This window comes from Centruroides vittatus, unplaced genomic scaffold, assembly GCF_030686945.1.
Source record: "Centruroides vittatus isolate TY-2023 unplaced genomic scaffold, ASM3068694v2 scaffold_1209, whole genome shotgun sequence".
In the NCBI taxonomy this organism is placed as follows: Eukaryota; Metazoa; Arthropoda; class Arachnida; order Scorpiones; family Buthidae; genus Centruroides; species Centruroides vittatus.
In genome coordinates, this window is record NW_027122673.1 from 894,592 (window position 1) to 914,531 (window position 19,940).

General features: G+C 33.7%; 1 protein-coding gene across 2 annotated transcripts; it reads left to right on the plus strand.

Annotated features, from left to right (window-relative positions):
* The first annotated feature begins 1,327 nt into the window (after nucleotides 1-1,327).
* LOC136986886 (uncharacterized) lies at nucleotides 1,328-19,882 on the plus strand. 2 transcript variants are annotated; one of them, XM_067284515.1, is made up of 9 exons: nucleotides 1,328-1,375; nucleotides 1,458-1,578; nucleotides 12,458-12,617; nucleotides 13,759-13,901; nucleotides 13,977-14,162; nucleotides 17,552-17,668; nucleotides 17,736-17,822; nucleotides 17,895-18,027; nucleotides 19,059-19,882. In XM_067284515.1, the coding sequence occupies exons 1-9, from the start codon at nucleotides 1,338-1,340 to the stop codon at nucleotides 19,142-19,144; spliced, it is 1,071 nt and encodes a 356-aa protein (XP_067140616.1). In that variant the 5' UTR covers nucleotides 1,328-1,337; the 3' UTR covers nucleotides 19,145-19,882. The 2 variants fall into 2 exon arrangements, with proteins under 2 accessions (XP_067140616.1, XP_067140617.1); XM_067284516.1 differs by having other exon boundaries at nucleotides 1,331-1,375; nucleotides 1,470-1,578.
* The last annotated feature ends 58 nt before the right edge of the window (nucleotides 19,883-19,940 follow it).

Genomic DNA, 19,940 nt, shown 5'->3' on the forward strand with positions numbered 1-19,940 from the left:
CATCAAAAAACATCTTCGAATCGCTTTCCAAATCGCACTCTTCCTAACAAGAGCAAAACGCAACAACAACAAGTTCAATTGTTGAATTCGTTTGTTACGCGTTAAACCGAGAAGAAGGGAATTTTTGATTTTTTTTTTTAATTATAAATTCAGAATCTGACGCGTGTATAATGACGATTAAAAAGACACACCGGTGTGGGGCTAGGAGTTAGAATAGGGACGGTTCGATAAATGCACGTGAAATACAAACATGTAAATATAAATATTTCGCGTTAACCAAGACCGTACACAGAAATATAAAAGGAAAATAAAGCAAATACGAGGTGAAAATACAATAACAACTCGATATTTTTACCTTAATATTGGGAGAGATGATTATTTAAAGGCACTTAAATTACCATTTCTAAAAATGACTGTATATACAGTAATTATAAAAGAAAGGTGAACTGCGCGTACATTGTAACGTGGACCCGATGAATCACACCCTCCGAATAACTATTTAGTCGGCAACTTCAATATTAATTAAACTGATGCATAATGTCACCAGGAAAGTCGTGCTAAAATTCCGTTAGTTTTTATGTGCTTAATTTAATACAAAATCAGCCGAATATTTGTCAAGTTGTGGTCAATCTTTAGTTCAGCCAATGAAAATACACAAGCGTCTAGACCCCGAGCGAGTATTAGTTCTAAATTATGCCGCTGCGTAAAATAGCGCTAATAGCCGGACTCGTTTTGTGGTATTTTCTGGTCGTTATTACAAATTATGAATGCTTTATTCGTAATTACTATTAGTTAAAAATGAAATCTTTAGATAGACCGAATGATTTCTCCGTAAAAAATTATACAGTAATGTTTAGAACGGAATGCTCGTAAGGTATAACTCGTAAGATAACAGGAAGATTTTCGGTATTCCGAAATTTTGACGTCATTTGTGATCTTTACAGCTTTGTGGTGGGTTAAATGTAATTGTTTATAAATTATTTATAGAAAAAAAAAGCAAGTGTTCGAAAAATCACACCTATTAACACAGGCCGGGCTTTTAGAAATGACCGAATCCACAATAGATCTACTAAAATGGCTCGCAAAGAGACGAGTTCGAAAAAAAAAAATACAAATATATAAATAACCCAAAATTAATTACTTCATACAAAATATATATTTTTATTTATTAATGTTATAAATTTTAAACAACTTTATAATCATATATATTTTTAAAAATTAATTAATCAGTTTCTTCAATCTTCCGCTAGAGGATGACCAATCGTTTAGTTTAAACTTCCTGTTTTGATAATTGTAGATTTCACTTCCTGTCGATGGAAGAGGAGTGGGCATGTCGAATGGTCTCGGGGTTAGCATACAGCATGACTTCTAAAGAGTAAGTTAAATCTACTTGCATTTTAAGTATAAATGTTAATTACGACCGAAAGAAACGCTAATAATAATAATTAATCAATCAGTTTCATGGACAGTACACATTTCGGCGGTTTAAATGAAAATATGGAAAATCCTCGGGCTCCAACATTTGCAGATTTGGGCATTCCCACCGAACAACAAACTCGTCTCACCATTATTGGAACGGTAAGTTTTATTTTTAATTATCTTAAATCGATGCATAATAAGGTTGAGGTTACTTTCAGGTACCAAGTTTTGTCGTGGTGTGAGGTGGTAAGATGTTATCTGTGCACGTGTTCAAATACACTAGGCTCTTGCTAAACCGGCCATTCCTTGCACGTATCCGTGCCGGATTACCGAGAGGGTATAGCCGAAAGATGCCACCTTACGTTTCCGGTGCATATTTTTTTTTGGACGGAAGCGGAAAAGTGGCGTTGCGCGCCGGTTTGGTTTGTTTGTTTGCGGCGACGCGACGCGTGGGCCGTCTGCCTAGCGGGGAGGGCTTTCCGAGGGAAACCGGCCCCTATTTAGGTGTTACTAGTATGAAGAAAATTCGGAAAACTCCTGCGGATGGCAGCCGGGTGCAAACCCGTGACCGACTATGGGGTGTTTTGGTGGTTTCGTTTGCTTGGAAACCGGTGGGTGTGTCTTGCCTACTGGTATGAAATACTATACAGAGAAATAACTAACATTTTCATGGAAACAGACAATCATTAGTAATCACAAGGGTATGTGCTGGATTAGCAAGAGCGTATTGTATATACAAAATACGCAATCTGTTTTCTTTTCGTACACATTTTGTGTGTGTATATTTGTAGATAAGTAATTTATGCTCTTCTGATAAGATTATTATATTTGTTTTATGTCAAAAGATGTAATTATAACATAAAGCTTGCACATGAGGAGAATACTTTCACTTTCACAATAGGACATGTGTCAGACTGCTTCCTGTATTTTGTTTGACATAACACTTTCACTTTATTGTTTACTCGGATTCTACAATGATCTCGTATTACTTTGCATAATATAAACTACTCGAATTTCTGTTGCAAAATAACAAGTTAACCGACTTGCGTAAGGTCCGTATTTTTAGCGAAAGTATAATTTGTAATCTAAGCAAAATTTATGTGTAGAAGAGAGATTTTTATAATTAATGTGATCGATATTTATTAAAACACTGAAAAGTAAATGTAAAAACACCTTTTAAAAGGCCTTGGACGGTTATTATATATCGATAAGGTAATTAACAGTTAAAAATAAAAGTTTTCTTTCCGACCGTTCCTCCTAGATAAAAGTATTTTAAAAAATAGATATTAAAATTAATGAAATAAGACTTGATTTACTTTTTTCCAATGTCTTTATTGTAATAAATGCATTTTGATTTAACAATCCTCAACAGTATCACTTTAACAATTGCCAGAACATTAAAGAACAAATTATAATTACAACTTGCAATATACGTTATTTTTAAGTTATTACTTAAAAGTTTCAAGTTGCTGACAAATGATTGGCACGTCATTGTAGATGGCATGAATACAATTACATTCTGGAGACGCATTTATACCAGTGTTCTGATTTATTACATTTGTATTTTTTTAGTTATGACAAAATGTTTTTTAATTTTTCCTTTTTTTAAACGTTTCTTTCGCATAATATTATTTTACAGTTATTTTCACTTTGACGTATTGTACGCGGGAACCATTGACGTTTAAGTCTCGACGCCGTCACCCGTTCTTTTATTCGTGTTTTCGGTTGTCTTCCCGTTTCTCCAATGTATGCCCCTGTGTTTCCGAAAATTATTCTTGTTAATATATAATGGACTATATGGGTTAATGGTCATAACGAAGCTATAAATCTTTATGCATTAATTTATTGAGTTGTAAGTATAATGATCCAAGATTAGTAGCGTACATTAATAATTTGAACCACTTGTAGTCTAGAGGGTGCCACAGAAATTGACCTCTGACTTTGGGTGCGACTATGCAGATGCAAGCGAGCGAATTTTCCGAGCGAGCGAGAATACGTGGCGAGAAGAGGCAAGACGCGATAAATATCAAAACCTGTCAGATATGTTTGAGAACCAGAAATTACTTGCTTTTGCCAGTGATGCTTCACGCTTGTGCATGTTTTCCTTTGCAAGAACTATATCACTTGCTACTAAATTTGTGTCTGCATAGTCACACCCTGAGAAGAAATGCACTGCAGATTGAACATCTGTATTGATATCGCTTTCTGTTTGGTAAATTTATCTGCTAACCTGTTCTTCTTGTAAATATTGGCTACTTGGTTAAAATAGTGTTAAGTTTTTACTATTTGGGCCACTGTTTGGCTCCAACATCACCGTCAGGATATAACCATAAGGATGTGTGGTTTGGGTTAACCGCAAGGACTTGTGGTGAAGTAGGACAAATGTAACCTGTCAACACAAAATAATATAACAACATCATTAGTTGCACCTTGACGCCTCAAAAACTCTTGTTGTTGTCACCCACAGAGCAAAATTTGACAGTTCTAACAGCTTTAATGAATAAACTATTGAGACTAATATGGAAAGACATACTTTATTACATTTTAAAATTATTACTTAGCTATCAAATTTCTACTGTATTTACTTTATCTATAATGTGTACTAAATTATTTTTAAACGTATTAATGTACACAAGAAAGTTCTCTGCTAGATAAAGATTATTTCCTTTTCTATTAAAGAGATTATTTGTTTCCTGTTACATATTCCAGATGAGAAAATTATCCTAGAGATATTGAAGGAATATATATTTAAACAGATATTTTTATGGTTAGTTAAGTACTGTATTTTACGGACTATAAGACGCTACGGACTATAAAACGCACCTGAATTTTGGAGGCAATTTTTCGAAGAAAAAAGTGCGTCTTATAGGCCGTAAAATACGGTATTACATTTATAAATGGAAAATAAAATCAGGTAGTTTTAAACAAGATTATCTATAATTAAAAAACTTTGGTTAATGTAACCCTTGGTGCCAAGATGGCGGCTCGTTTCTGATTCCAGCAAGGAAACAGTGAGACGCACGTTCTAACCTAACCTAACCTATTCTAATAATTTGGTTGCTAATAATTATGGTAATTTATTAGAATAGGTTAGGTTAGGTTAGAATGTGCATCCCACTGTTTCCTTGCTGGAATCAGAGACGAGCCGCCATCTTGGCACCAAGGGTTACATTAACCAAAACTTTTTAATACGTCAAATATTTAATTAAATTTCTCACTAGAGTCAATATTACAAAACTCCAAAAATAACAACAAAGTACAATGGGGTACTTTGTACAAGTACAAAGTACGACTACTCGGGCTTTGAGATGATGTTATTTATAATAATAACAGAGGCAAGTAAAAGTGGAATAGAATAAAATAAAGCAATTAAAATTTAGAATTTAAACTTTCGATTTAAAATCTATTGCATCGAGATCTCCGATGTAATGGATTTTGGAAACTGCGGACCGGATTTGTTTTTTCCGAGGCATCTCTCGGAGCTACAGGCTGTTTGAAAAGTCACCATGCAGTGAGAAATTTGTAACGACATTAAAGTTATAAATATGGCATTGCATACGAGATCTAAAAGTTGTGTGTTCCACATTTCCACTTTGCATTGGATGGTATTACTGCTCGCTCACAGGTGTTCTAGTTTTTGGACTAGACTTTTTGGAGAGACTTCTCTGCTAATTGCACAATCTCCCGTGGAATTTAGCCTACTAGGTCTCCAGGTTTTTATCTCTGGGGTGCACTGAAGGGTTGAGTATACAAGAATAATCTTCATGTTTTGGAGACGAAGACTGTAATTAACATAACACGTCACTCCAACTACCTTGCAGAATGTGTTTGATAATATGCAGCATTGTGTGGTGCAGAGATGCCTTTGAGCTGCTGTGAGACATTTCCAGCATTTGTTGTAGGAGAAGCTGTAATATTATACGTAAAACTTCACTTTTATTAAAAAAACTTTTTCCACCAGTAAATATGCTTATAAGAACAAATACGTGTGCCACTAACACCACTTAAAAAGTCCGCGTAGATAATGCTTCGACTCCTATCCCTCCCCATCGTGTACAATGTGTTTTTTACTCCCCTCCTTTAAACTGTATACACGATGACTGACCCCCTAAATTCAAACCATTTTATTTAATTATATTGGTAAAATTTGTGGCATTTCTCTTCTAGAAGCGAAACAAAAGATTATTTATCTGAATATCTTTGATTTCTATAATAAATAATTTACAATCAATTTGCGAACATTTATCTCTGTTTATTTAAGATTAATAAATTAGTCGAAAACATTTAAATTACGACAAAGAATTTTATCTTTATAAAGCAGTTTTAGTTAATTTTCTCTGTATAGAAAGGAATTGTCTAAATCCAAACAATCTGCCAAATTAGCGGGTTATTTTCGGGCTATGTTAATAATTAGGTACCGGTTAATTTGATTAGAGGTAGGCAGATAAGCTGTCATCTTTTATTAATTTGAATAATTATGATATATTAATTTTTAATTTAGAAATTTTTGAAGGAAAGAATCGGCCCGGAGCGGGACTCGAAACCCGCAGCTTATTAGATGGCAGCATATCTCCTACCTCTAGTCAAATGAATTGATATTTGTCAAGTGACAAGTGTTTGCCTGTAGACATAAACTGTGTGTCGTATAACGAGCTCGTGCGTGCACACACACTGCACGTGGCCAGAACAAATGTTTCTCTTTGGTGTGTATGGAAAGAATGACTCTGAGAGTGGGAAAACTGTGAAAACATTCGGTTATATTTGACCCATTGCAAACATTTACCCAAACTATCCTGCTCTGTATATACCAAGTGGCAAACATTCGTCACTCGGGTTTGCCAAACACTACACACTGCCTTAATATTAAATTTCTTACCAAATCAAAAATTAATGTCAGGCTAGAACTCGGTTTATTAATTGTAGTCGAGTTCTAGCCCAAAATTAACGCGGCAATTAACGATTCGATAATTATAAAATTTGAGTTTTATTGTTAAATTTGATACTTTACAGAACGCACGACACAGTAAAAAACACCAATGCGATACCTTAAAACTTATATTATCAGATGTTTATGATGACGTAATACTGTTATTTAAACAGCGAAGCCCTACAATTGTATTAAATGTCAAAGGATTATTAGATAGGCGGTAGATGGCAAGATAAACAGTAGACAGGAAAATAATTGAGAAATCTTATAAAGAATTGAAAAGAAGGTATTAGCGAGGTTGAAGCCGAAGTTTTAAATGTGAAAATGTGTACGTCGGACGTTCGGCGCCGCTTTCCTGTAAGCCTAGAAGTTTGACAATGGCGTTTGGAAAGTCAGTGGGATCACGCTCGATATTACAAATGCCATTGTCGAACTCCTAGGCTTACGGGAAAGTGGCGCCGAACGTCCGACGTACACGTTTTCGCGTTTAAAAACTTTGGCATCAACCTCGTTATTATATAAACATTTCTTAATTGAGGAGACTAAAACTTGATACGATATCTAATAGTAATGACTGTAGATAATAAAATAGTAATAAAAATCTTTTAGGTTAGAACACTATAAAGTATATAGTAATGCACTTGTTATAATATGAAATAAATTAACTTTTTCCTTCCCACTTATGGCTGTATTCACGGTCAACAAAGTATAGCCAGAAGCGTGTGTGTGTGCAGAAAATTTTGATTTTAGAAAATTATATTCCTTAAACGTGTTTTCTCTACTTAAGCTGTATTCACTTATGTACGACAGAGAGAACAATTTATTAAATATGTAAAAAGGAAACGACAACCTCGACCGTCTTTATAAAATTTAGTCTTTCAAAATAGTGCATCATCTGCGTAGTGTGTTTTAAACAAGACCTGGGGTGGCCATCTTTTATATGGATTATAGTTATGGCTATTAAAATAAATTCACTTTACAAAATATCTTTACTTTGTAAAATTGTTTTCTGAAAAAAAAAAAAAGAAGATTACAGCAAATGTTTGGAGCAATTGTTCTATCTCATTCCTCTGTGAATGCCATCAGTTCAATTGTAACTCTCTTTGTCGGAGAGTGATATTGTGGGAATTATATATATTTATATATAGTTGACAACAACCTAATTCCACTAAATAAGGGATGTAATCCAGACAATATCTAATTTGTAACAGATTGATTCCAACAATATCAGTGAGGTTGAGGCCGAAGTTTTAAATGCGAAAATGTGTACGTTGGACGTTCGGTGCCACTTTCCCGTAAGCCTAGAAGTTTTGCAATGGCATTTGGAATGTCGAGCATGATTCCACTGACTTTCCAAATGCCATTGTCAAACTTCTAAGCTAACGGGAAAGCGGCACCAAACGTCCTACTTACACATTTTTGCATTTAAAACTTTGGCCTCAACCTGGCTATCTTTTACTAAATTGCTATATATAATCCCAACAATGTCTTATGTACTAAATCACCATATGTTAAATATGTACATTCATGACAATGCTTCTTTCTATTAAGAGTCACTAGTTCTTTATTTAAAATTTATTTTGTATACTAGTACTTTCTATTTATTAACAGGACTTATTATACTGGAAATTATGGATGCAGATATTTAGTCTTACAGATCAAAAATAAGGTTCTTTATTTAGTTCACCCGAACACACACTTTAAACGTGTGTTTCGGACTTGTTCGTCCCTCCTCGGCAGGCCTTTAAACGACACTTTCTACAATTAACAATAAAAACATTTCTAGGTACAGTTATAACTAAAATTAGTAAAAACACAAACATTTCCCGACAATAAATTTAAAAATTCTTACAATTTCTGTATTTCTGATCTTCTCTACACTTCCACTTAAACTCACGATCCACAGCAACCATACAATTTTACACATTCCTAATTTTTATACATTAAAATCAGTTTAAAACGATAAATTTAATTATTATTTCAATTAACTTACTTCTTTTTGTTTATTCGTTTCTACTTAATTTCTATTCTAATACGTTCCCATCACTTCTTTTATACCTCTTCCTCCCCCTTTTTATAATGCTTAACCATGATTGATGGATCTCTCTACCATTGTTGTAATAATTAGGCAAACTAATAAAATGAATAACAACAATGGTAGAGAGATCCATCAATCATGGTTAAGCATTATAAAAAGGGGGGAGGAAGAGGTATAAAAGAAGTGATGGGAACGTATTAGAATAGAAATTAAGTAGAAACGAATAAACAAAAAGAAGTAAGTTAATTGAAATAATAATTAAATTTATCGTTTTAAACTGATTTTAATGTATAAAAATTAGGAATGTGTAAAATTGTATGGTTGCTGTGGATCGTGAGTTTAAGTGGAAGTGTAGAGAAGATCGGAAATACAGAAATTGTGAGAATTTTTAAATTTATTGTCGGGAAATGTTTGTGTTTTTGACTAATTTTAGTTATAATTGTACCGAGAAATGTTTTTATTGTTAATTGTAGAAAGTGTCGTTTAAAGGCCTGCCGAGGAGGGACGAACAAGTCCGAAACACGCGTTTAAAGTGTATGTGTTCGGGTGAACTAAATAAAGAACATTATTTTTGATCTGTAAGACTAAATATCTGCATCCGTAATTTCCAGTATAATAAGTCCTGTTAATATATAGAAAGTACTAGTATACAAAATAAATTTTAAATAGAGTTAAAAAGGACACAAAGGCATAATAATTAAACATTATTTAATAATCACTAGTTCTTTGTTCCTTCCTACACGTGCTCACCTTCCTTTCTTCAGTTATCTCTTCCCTGTTCGGTGATCACTTCGGATGAGATGAAGCCCATTGAGGGAAAGAGATGTCACATCAGTTTGTTTGTTCTTTTACTCTTTCTATATGTCACAATCTCCTTTCCCCAATGGAGGGTGCCTTATGGCCCAGTTGACCGTCTTCGGATACACACCTGGTAAACAGAGACTGTTACTGCCTCCAGTAGTAAGTTCGAATGAAGCATCGTAACGGCTCATGGTGAAGAAAGAAAAGAAATTAAAAAGAACGGGGACAGGAGTACCGTACAATCAGAAATGCATTCTTGCTAACAATGAGTTTTTCAATACCATACTAAAACTCTTTGAAGAAAAAACTACAGTTAAACAGAAGGATGATAGAAATGAATGATAGGTGAAATGCTGTTTACATGTGTACAGGTTAATCCATTGTTCTTGGGGTTCAATAAGACAAAGACAAGGATAAGAATTAAAACAATAACTTGAATGTAGCAAGTTGATATCAAAAATGGGATACACACTTGATAATCATGTGTAACACCGACAAGTAAGCAGATCTTGACTAACAATAGCATGCTCGGTGACGGAGCTGGAGACCTCTTCTTGCTAAGAAGACAGTTCCAATTCCAGTTCGCATAACTTCTCTTTCTGTGTAGACTTTTTACAACTCCGTTCCACCTTTTTCCTCTGGTGTCCTTTAAGCACTTCCTTTCACCCTTATATCCCCTGGGGTTTTTGTGATGCTACTGAGTTCTTCCGCTTAGACTGGATGGGGATGTTACCAATACCAAGGCATAAGACACAGTTGAATATTGCTTTAAGAGTAAAACTCTTAGTTCAACTCCTTTTTATTATCAGATAATTAAATGATATCAAATACCTTTTGAATTAAAGACTTTTTTGATTCAACTGCTTTTAAATGTACAGCATGTTGCTTGAGGAATTGTTTAAGACCTTTCCATTTTATTGGTTTCAAGAAGAAAATGCAGCTATATCAATGAAAGTAATAAGTTAAGTAGAGGAAACTTTTTCGGCCTTTCATTTGAACACAACTTTGAAACAAACTCAGGATATATGTGGTGTTTTTAATATTTAATGTTGTAAGATTGCATCCAATATAATAGCGAGGCTGAGGCCGACGTTTTAAATGCGAAAATGTGTATGTCGGACGTTCCCGTAAGCCTAGAAGCTCGACAATGGTGTTTGGAATGTCGAGCACGATTCCATTGACTTTCCAAACACCATTGTCAAACTTCTAGGCTTATGGGAAAGCGGTGCCGAATGTCCGACGTACACATTTTTGCGACGAAAACTTCGGCCTCAACCTCGCTATTTTAATTCATCATATTTAATGTTGCGCATAAATTTTAAATTTTGTATGCTTTGGGAGCAGTGCATACATCCTGTATTTGTTTTGAACAATGTCATGAGGTGAAGTCTGTCTAAAAACATTTCTCCATTACTTAAAATAGCATATTGCTTTTCTTATTCCGATAAATCAATGGACTGTTTGTCTAGATATTTATTATGTTATTTTTGAGTTTTCTTATCTTTAGAAATATAAAATTGTAACAAAAATTTACAAATTATTTTCTTCCAAAGTAAGTAAAATTTACTATGTTACATTAATTTCTCTTGTCTTATTAAAGCTTAATTTGTTTTTTTGTGTGATTTGAAGGTAGGAAACACGTAAAAGTACTTAACAAACAATACAATTTGGACTTTTTCCATTGATTTTATTACAGTAAATTAAAAAGGAATTAAGATACAATACATGACCTTTAAATTGTGTCATTGTAATACAAAGATAACTTTTGAACAAGTCCTTTTCGATTGATAATCTTATTGTTAAAAATTGATAAGATACGCATTGAATCTTAAGTACTTAGAATGAAGAGCATTTATTCTGTATTAAAGTATTTTTGAATGTGTTCTTATCTTGGAATGTATTGCAAGAAGCCATTCTGATACTATTATTTGTTATCTCTGTTTTGTTATATAATAAGGAATATTTTTCTTCCATTTTAATCAAAAAATGAATAGGTAATCTGATTTCTAAGTTCGGTCAAATCTCGACACAGTTCCATTTATTTGTACAAAATTTACAGTAAATCGAATGCGATACTAAACTGAAGGACTTCGAGCAATAAGAGTATAAAACAATGAGGTTTGTGCACAATTTGGTGTTTGTGAAACTCGACGTAATGAGCCATTTCTTCAGCTTGAACTCTATGCCACAGTTCATCTATCCTACTGGTTGGCAAGTGGTGGCATGCCAGTTTTTCGGCAACCGTTGACCAGATGTTCACAATTGGCGACAAATCTGGAGAATGTGCTGGCCAGGGCAACAGTTGAACACCCTCTATTCAGGAAGGCATTCAATGATGAATATGGACACAGGAAGGTCAAGACAGCATGGGCAACATGTAGTCATGCATTGTCCTGTTGAAAAGTAGTGTGACAAAAGCCTTGAAGATAGCACGATGTAGCAAATTTAATGGCCTGCAGTGTATATAAACAACTTGTAACTCAATTTTAACCGATTTGAGTGAAATATCTTTACCAAATTATCTGGCTACTGTTTGGCTACGTTAATAATTAATTACCGATTGATTCGACTAGAGGTAGGTGGTTAAGCCATCGTCTTGTATTTAATTTTAATGAGGTGAGGTAGCCCGATAATTTTGGCAAGGATTGTTTGGCTTTAATGTCTTACTAAAGTGGGTTAAGAAAAGTTGGCGAAATAAAAGTTTCTAATGAACGAGTCATTATAAAATAGCGCGTTAAGTGCTATTTTAAAAAGGTTGACGAAACTGGTCACTTGTCAAATAGACCCACTCCCATAGAACCAATAATTACGTCGTTTCGGCTAGACTTCCGATTAATTCCTATCGCTGTACGGACCAACACGCATTTTAGAGATATTCGATCTTCTGTGGTCCTGTTTTCTCTTGTCTAGCATTCCTTATCCTGTCTGTATATTGTAATTTGTATCACTGCTCTTCCCATTCTCCTTTCGTTCTTTGTTTACAGTCCAAGTTTTTTGACCCATAGTTAATTTTATGGGTGCATTTCGATGACAATTTACAAATATTACTCAGAAAATATTGAAAATTTAGATCAGACATTACTGTAATTATTGATATAACAAAAAATATTACTCTTTCCACTACACGAAAGTACAGAAAAACATTGGTTTGTTAAGTTTTTATTCATTAGGGACAACTCAAACTGAAATGTTTCCATTGATGTGGATATAAAATTGATGAAAATTATATTAATTAAAATGTATAATTTATGCATTTGAATTCTTATTTTCAGACCCGAACGTGCAGCAGCTTAACGAAATGGGAGTGGTTGTACATGATCGGTTCTGTTGTCGCTCTGCTAACTTCTATGATATTGACAATATATACGATGACGAAGCTGGATAAAGCAACGTTCGACTTTACATTTGCATTAGTTTTAATATATACAACTCGTTAGTAGACTTTTTAACATTAAATTATTAAAATATAATTTAATTTAATATATAAAAGGCCACAATTCTTTCTCCCGCTTTATTTGAAAGAAACTGTACTGAAATTCATACACGTTAAGTTTAGTATTATAAAGCATATCTTGGTGAAGGATTTTGAATCTCGCTTTATTTTATTATGGACTCCCACAGTGTCAATGCATGTTCTCGTGTGACATTCTGTTTTCTCAAATACTTCTGACAACATTTCTTGTATCACAACATGCACAGTCACCACAATTCTGTTCATAAGCTCATAAATAGAGAGCAGCTTTTTTCGCATAAATGTGATGTTTTGCAAAACTTCGGCGAAGGAAGTCCAGGAAGAGTAATTTTGGGCAATCTCGGAGGTTATGGAATATCAGTATCATGCCCAATCCGACATCCAGGGAAGAAATTAGAGTAGCACGAATCTCTTGTCCCAGTGAGGTGGAGCTCTATCTAACTGAAGGAAGACTTCATTACTGAATAAATTTTGTTGCTTTGTGTCTGGAAGAACAGTTTCAGTAAAAAGATGCCGAGTGATGATGATCTCGAGACAAAGTAAGCTCCTGGCAGTCGTAGGATATTAGCTTTTGCAAATGTCATTGACGTTCTCTTCGAGGGAAGTCGGCTTTGTTTTCATATACAACAGTTCCATTGATTCACCTTCCATCGCAATGCACAATATTTGAAATCTTTCACCAGGATATGTTTTGTAATATCTGTAAATTTCAAAGCCATTGCTTTAAAATAAAACAGGAGGCATAATTATCACTCACCCTGTATACAAGATTTTGATAAATTACATATAAAGCTAAATGGGGTGATCAAACAAGAACCCTACTTGCGAGGAGTAAGTAGACTCGGTGGTGCTGGGAGGAATGCACCATCAAATTATTTATTTAGTTTCAAATTCCTTGATTTTGAAGTAAATAAATGTTAAAAATCTAAGCGTTTCTCACCGCATAGCATGGCAGTAACGAGCACGTTTGGCTCATAACATTACTAGCTTTACTCCTCGCGAGTGAACTTTTAGTTTGAATACGTATCGATCTCTTTACAGCAACTTATTTTGTTGTTAAAGTATGTAAATTTATTGACGTAATACATTTATTATTTCCAGTTTTCTGTTTTTATTACGTGGTTCACGGCGTTTTAAAAGAGAGACCGTTTGAATTAATGGTGTTTGTCACAACTATTTTTATCATCTTGGCATACAGCATTATGAATTACTTTGCAAACACCAAGAACACCGACATAAAAGTGGTGAGTCATAACTAATTTATAAACCTGCAAATTTTTTAATAATAATTAACACAGAACAAATGTTGTTATTTTCAGGTTCGTCTTGTACTGGTTTGCATTCTTGGTCCCATTTTGATCGTGGCGGGAATCTTGCTGAGTCGGGAATATTATCTATCTGGAAACTTAATTTACCGCACAGTAGGGGCTAATATCAACTTACAATCCATGTGTAATTTGATGTTTTTCTGTTCTACATTCTTAAAGTTTGATCTCCAGTTACAGGTAAGATTTGTTATGTATATAAAGTCAAACCTCGGTTTTCAAACTTAACTCGTTCCTAAAAGTTGTTTGAAAACCGATTTGTTCTCAAAACGAAACAAATTTTCCCATAAGAAACAATATAAAATGGATTAATCTGTTTCCGACCCCCTAAACAGTTACCTTCTTAACTGTATTTTATGCACAAAAATGCCTACAAGTGCAATATAATATTATCTATATCCATTGATATTTACAATATACAATATTATATTAATCAATTTTTGTTATTTAATTTGAGTTAAGCACCTTTAAGCACTGATTCGTGGATGCCATTTATATTACATAAATGCCAGTTAATGCGGTTTTTATTAACTAATTTGATGTTAATTCAATTGCGACGTGTACCGATAAACGGAAGCAGTATTTTACTCGCATGCACATTGAATTTGTAATTTGAATGATGTTATCGTTGATGGTTCGTGTCGTGACATCTAACGACGCGAGGCGGTCGACTTTTTTTAACACAGGAAGTGTAGGGAGTTGACCGTCTGTGTGTGTCTAATCTATGGCTGGCTCTTGTCAAGTAGCTTGCTCGGCAACGGGGGCAAATATTGCTTTCAGAATTTTGTTTGTAAACCAAATTGTTAGAAAAGAGAGGCATTGAAAACCCGAGGTTTGACTGCATGTTAGAAGATTGAAAACATTAAATGAGTGGAAAAATGACCAGAATGTGTTGTGAATTTACAGTAGATACAATAAATTTTGTGTTGTGACATCTTAAAAAGAGCCCGATGCATTCTGTCGTCATAAAAAATTCCATGATGTAAAATTTGTGTTGGGACTGTTATAGAAATGATTACAATGAGTTCCAGCATTATCATTGTTTTCAATCTTTGCGCCTAACATATATAATAGCATAAACGACTTGATCTATTTGAATTGCATTGTATCACAGATTGTATAAGTGTATACATTCAGCATACATATATGGGTCTTCCAAAATGAATTCTGCCATTTTAAATTACTATAAGTACATTAATTATTATCCAAGAGGTATGCAACATACACCAATTGATAGAATAACCGTCAAAGTCTCATCTGCATTCAAAAGTCTGTCTACTACATATAGGAAGCATTGTAAACAAAAATGATGACTCCTCAACAGAGAAAAGGTTGTGTGTTCTGCTCATCTCAAAGTCAGAATAACTCGTCGTTGTGCAACGCAGTAATCTGAAGGAGCCGCGGAGAGGAGTGACAATGAATACACTGTAGCAAGCTTATGAATTTGAGTACACTGAGAAACCATAATGGGCAAATGTAAAACTTGGACAAATTTCCAATGTTTTAATGTACATTATGACGTTCTCGAATAATAATTAACATAATTACAATAATTTAAAATGGTAGCATTCTTTTTGGAAGACCCTGTATTATTAGTTCACATCATTTTCAAACTAGCAGCTCTTGTGCATGTTGCTTGAGGACAGCAACCAAACCCTGTCAATCTGTTTTCCTCCTTAAAATACTCTATGCTGAAGTGTTGGCAGAAAGAACATGAAACCATTCATTCATACATTAGCATATTTTTATGAACTAGTTAACATGTTTTGATATTCTTTATTATACCTTCCAATACTACCCAACCAAAAGTCGTTCTTATATATCTTAATCAGGTGATCCATAACCACAAATATTACTGTAAAGTATATCACTCAACTAATGTTAGTATAATAGTTGCAAAACCTTGATGATATGAGATCAGTGTGTGACAGAAATGGTAGGAGTATTTGAGTCTAGTCAAGCTTGGTTTTATTAAAATTTATGATATACCACATGAAAATTTGATTCGGTGACACGATGAGAGCGAGTGGCTTCCGCATCGGTAAATATCACGTATGCCGTTATAAATGAGAATCAAATTCAATGTAAATTTAATACACCCATGTCCAAAACTTAAGGACAAACACAATAGCTAGAAAAAGTCCCCGAGTCAGTCGGAAACGAGCCCTCCCGAGACATCGAGTGCCGCATCGCATTTCAAGGTGGACGTATTCCATGACGAGTCTTTGTTTAAGTATGCGAGGGGCTAGCCGGGGGTACAGAATTAGGAAAGTACTCGTGTACTGCTTACTCGGCAGCTAATCGTTTCGATCAGCCCTCGGTCGTCAAACGGATGGCTTTGTATGAGTGAAAAATGCGGAGAGAGATGATCTCGTAATCACCTTCCTCCAATTGTCAGGCTCCCGACACCAGATAGGGATGGAATTTTGCACCCTATCACACGTTTAAAATATTATTTATTAAAGATTATTAAGGAGGGCTTAACATTTAGCGAGTGGGAGTGCATAGGTAAATCAAACAAAAATTAACCACATTTGATTAACAAAGAACAACAAAATTTAATATAACCAAATTAAATGGATAAATACAATAAAATACAAAATGAAATAAGAATACAAATTAATGGAATTACAAATGATATATTCTAGGCCTATTCTCATTGAGAAAGATCAGTCTATCTTCTATCTATCCTAATATTAGTTAACCAATGCTCAAGAGAGTGTTTACATCAATCTATTATACTAACTTCACTTGAGATTTGATCTTCTTCTTGTCTTCGGTAGCGTTACGTCGGGAGAGGATCTCGAGAAGCTAGGTGCACTTTATAAATTAATTACGTCTTCTATATGGCCAACACTATACATAACTTCATATAGCAAAGTTTGGTTTCTATGAACTGCCTTACTTTACATGTGGCTTATGGCAACCTTCCTATGGAGATCTGTTGGGGTATCACGAGTTCGGCACGCAACCCCTATTTATACGTTTAAATTTCTCCAGATCTCTTCCAATGGAGATTGAGCTTAAGGATCATCTGAGTGGGTGCGGTTGATGTGTCCCTTGGACCTAGTCAGCCTTTTAGTTATGGGAGATAAAGATCTGTGTCAGGAACTGACTGTTAACACAGGAAACATTTGTTCCTTGTTCTCTTTGATGTGTAACTTTGATAAGAATTTCAAATTATTATATTTAATTTTTAAACGTTTTTCTATGAATTTTCTAGAATATTTTCTTTTTAAATCTTGATTTTCACAAGCATTGTGGGAGGTATTGATAAGTACTTTCCATCTATTCTCCACAAGTACAACTGTTGCGTGTATCTTTTTCATCAAAGACTTTTATTCCTTTGATTTGTAAAATCCTACAAGTGTCATATTACTCTGCATTAGACTGAGTAATGCAGTTCTTGCCGTATTCGTCTGCATTTATGTATGGTTCTCCATATTCGTGTACAAATGTCATCAATCGTTAAGTTTCGGGCATATTTGTAGCTACGTATCTATGTATTTAGTTTAAAAAATTTTATTATGTATTGATTAATAATGTATTTGTTTTTTATTTATTTATAGGGAAGCATGATTCTACTTGTTATGGAAAATGGGACAGATACCGACACCACCGAAGCAGTCATCCTCGGTATTGGATTTACTATCACAATTACATTCATTACAATTGGATTTTTAAGTGTAAATATCGGATAATTAATTTTTAACAATAAAAACATTTTTCATATATCGAAAAAAATTTTTGTAGATGAGGTTCGAAAACAAAATTCTAGTAATTTTGTTTGTGATCTTGAGTATTTCGGAACCCGCTTACATCATTTATCTATTTTATAAGGTATGTATTTATTTAGTCCATTTGTCAGTTAAAAATTTTTCAAGTTTAATTAGCCTATTTCTCTTACCGAAGGCGAGACATCTAGAACAAATTCTCTATCGTGCCACGTATCTGTGCGGATCATTGGCCATTATCATCTGGATTGCAAAGGTGGTGTGCATGTATTTCGTCGCGAGAAATTTTGGAAAAGGATTGAAAGAAAAAGGTTGTTGAAAATTTATATTTATTTTTACTTAAATTAATTTTATATATATCCGAATCTAAATTCTTTTAATCAGAGCCTTAAAAATAACAAGATAGTCGTAATGTCCAATATACCCTTTATTAACAAATATCTCTAAATTTAATAAAAATCCACTGTCTCCTGCAAGTGTAATATTATGATTCAGACAAGTTAGAGCCTTTATTAAAATGGAAGAAGGCATAATTGTAAAAATGTTACCAAATTCAACTATACACCATTAGTTTTTTGATGTTTTCTACACACAATTAGCATGCACACAAATGCAAAAAACCATTATAATTTTTCACTGCATATCTGATATAATGGATCTTCCAATGTGTTTGCCTTGTCCTTCTACAGTCTGCCGTGACCGTCAAGGGCAGAAAGTTTCAAGTTATTTTGAGCATTCCTTTTTTCAATAATTAAGATAAGCGGCTGAATTCTTAAATTTTTATCGATATCTTCTAAGAGCCTATGCCCGAAAGACTGGACGCACGGCTCGCGATTTCTTCCGAGCAGCAGTCGTGTCGTTCCGAATGACCCAACTGCCGCTCAAATCGAGTCGAACACGCAGGAGGATGACATCTAGAGTGGACGTACGTAAAGAGAAAACTGGTATTTGTTAATGTTCTTTCAATTGTAAGGCATAATGTTACCATAATTGCACAGAAATAAAAAATAATAATAAAGTAAATACCGAAACAATGACTTCAAAGAATGCGGATAATCTCGAGTAATTGTTTTCAGAATGCAAAATAATGCTCAAGCAGGTACTTATCAAATTTGCATTTGTGTGCTTGTTGGGCCCACAGCAAGGGGCCTTTTTGGAGCTAAATCTTCCAAAGTACTCTTTAGCCTCTTGGATAAATTGGCGAGTGGGAAAGACTTCTTACACTTTGTTCAAATTCACTCCAAGAAAACTATTTTATATTTATTTTTACGGATATTCGAAACCATTTTAAATGTGTGTAGATTACAATCAAATGTAACGGTTCTGAATTTTATTTTGGCAGTGTATGGAGACAAGCAAACCAAAGCTTTGGATCCGGAAGTCTCGCTTCCGTCTCCGCAGGAGGACGCGGAGAAACCGGGCGACTGAGGACGTTTCGCACACGTGCAAAGTCGATCAAATTCTGCATTTTAAGAGCTATTTTGATAAAGTGTATATAAATGAAAGATTATATTCTATGAATAAAATTATATAATTTTCTATGGGAAGAATTAAAAATACTAATATTTTATAAAATTTTAGTGAAGTGATTCCACTGTCCATTGTTTAACTAGTCAAAATAATTTTTTGTTATTCTTTATATAAATAACTTACAATATTTTAAAGTAATTATTTTTTATTTTTGTGTTTTGCTCAATTTTTGTTGATGCTTAAATAAAATTACAAAAAAAATTTTGTTTAAAATAATGAAAACTGTGATATTAAGCTTTTTTTTTCCTTTCTATTTTTAAAAATTTTAAATTTTTATTTGGTTATTATTAAAATTAAAAATGTTCGCCAGATTATACGAAATTGCTATTATTTGGCTATAAAGTGTAACGATCGAGAACAATTCGGCATTTGACTATTTCTGCCATCTGTTGACAATTTTTTAAAATTTATTTGTGAAGTAATCAATAATCGAATAATTTTTTGTACGTTTTAATATTAATTTAATTCGACGAATAATTAATATTCATATATGTGCAAGCTGCTGCTATTTTTTTACTTTATTAATATTAAACAATTGTAATCGGCGCCCTAATACGCATACAATGCAATTTAATTTTTTGTCTTCTGCTTTGTAATTTTGATTTCAAGAGTAATAAAATATTTTTTAAATATTAATATATGAATTCAAAATTAAAAAAAATATATTGTTTAGAAAATTACCGTTTATAATTAA

What these genes read in the sequence shown, in the direction of transcription:
- LOC136986886 (XM_067284515.1), top strand. Translation starts at nt 1,338, where the DNA reads ATGGTCTCGGGGTTAGCATACAGCATGACTTCTAAAGA. An exon ending in TCATTTATCTATTTTATAAG is followed by an intron (nt 17,823 to 17,894) that starts GTATGTATTTAT and finishes CTCTTACCGAAG; the next exon opens with GCGAGACATCTAGAACAAAT. An exon ending in AAAAGGATTGAAAGAAAAAG is followed by an intron (nt 18,028 to 19,058) that starts GTTGTTGAAAAT and finishes TTATTTTGGCAG; the next exon opens with TGTATGGAGACAAGCAAACC.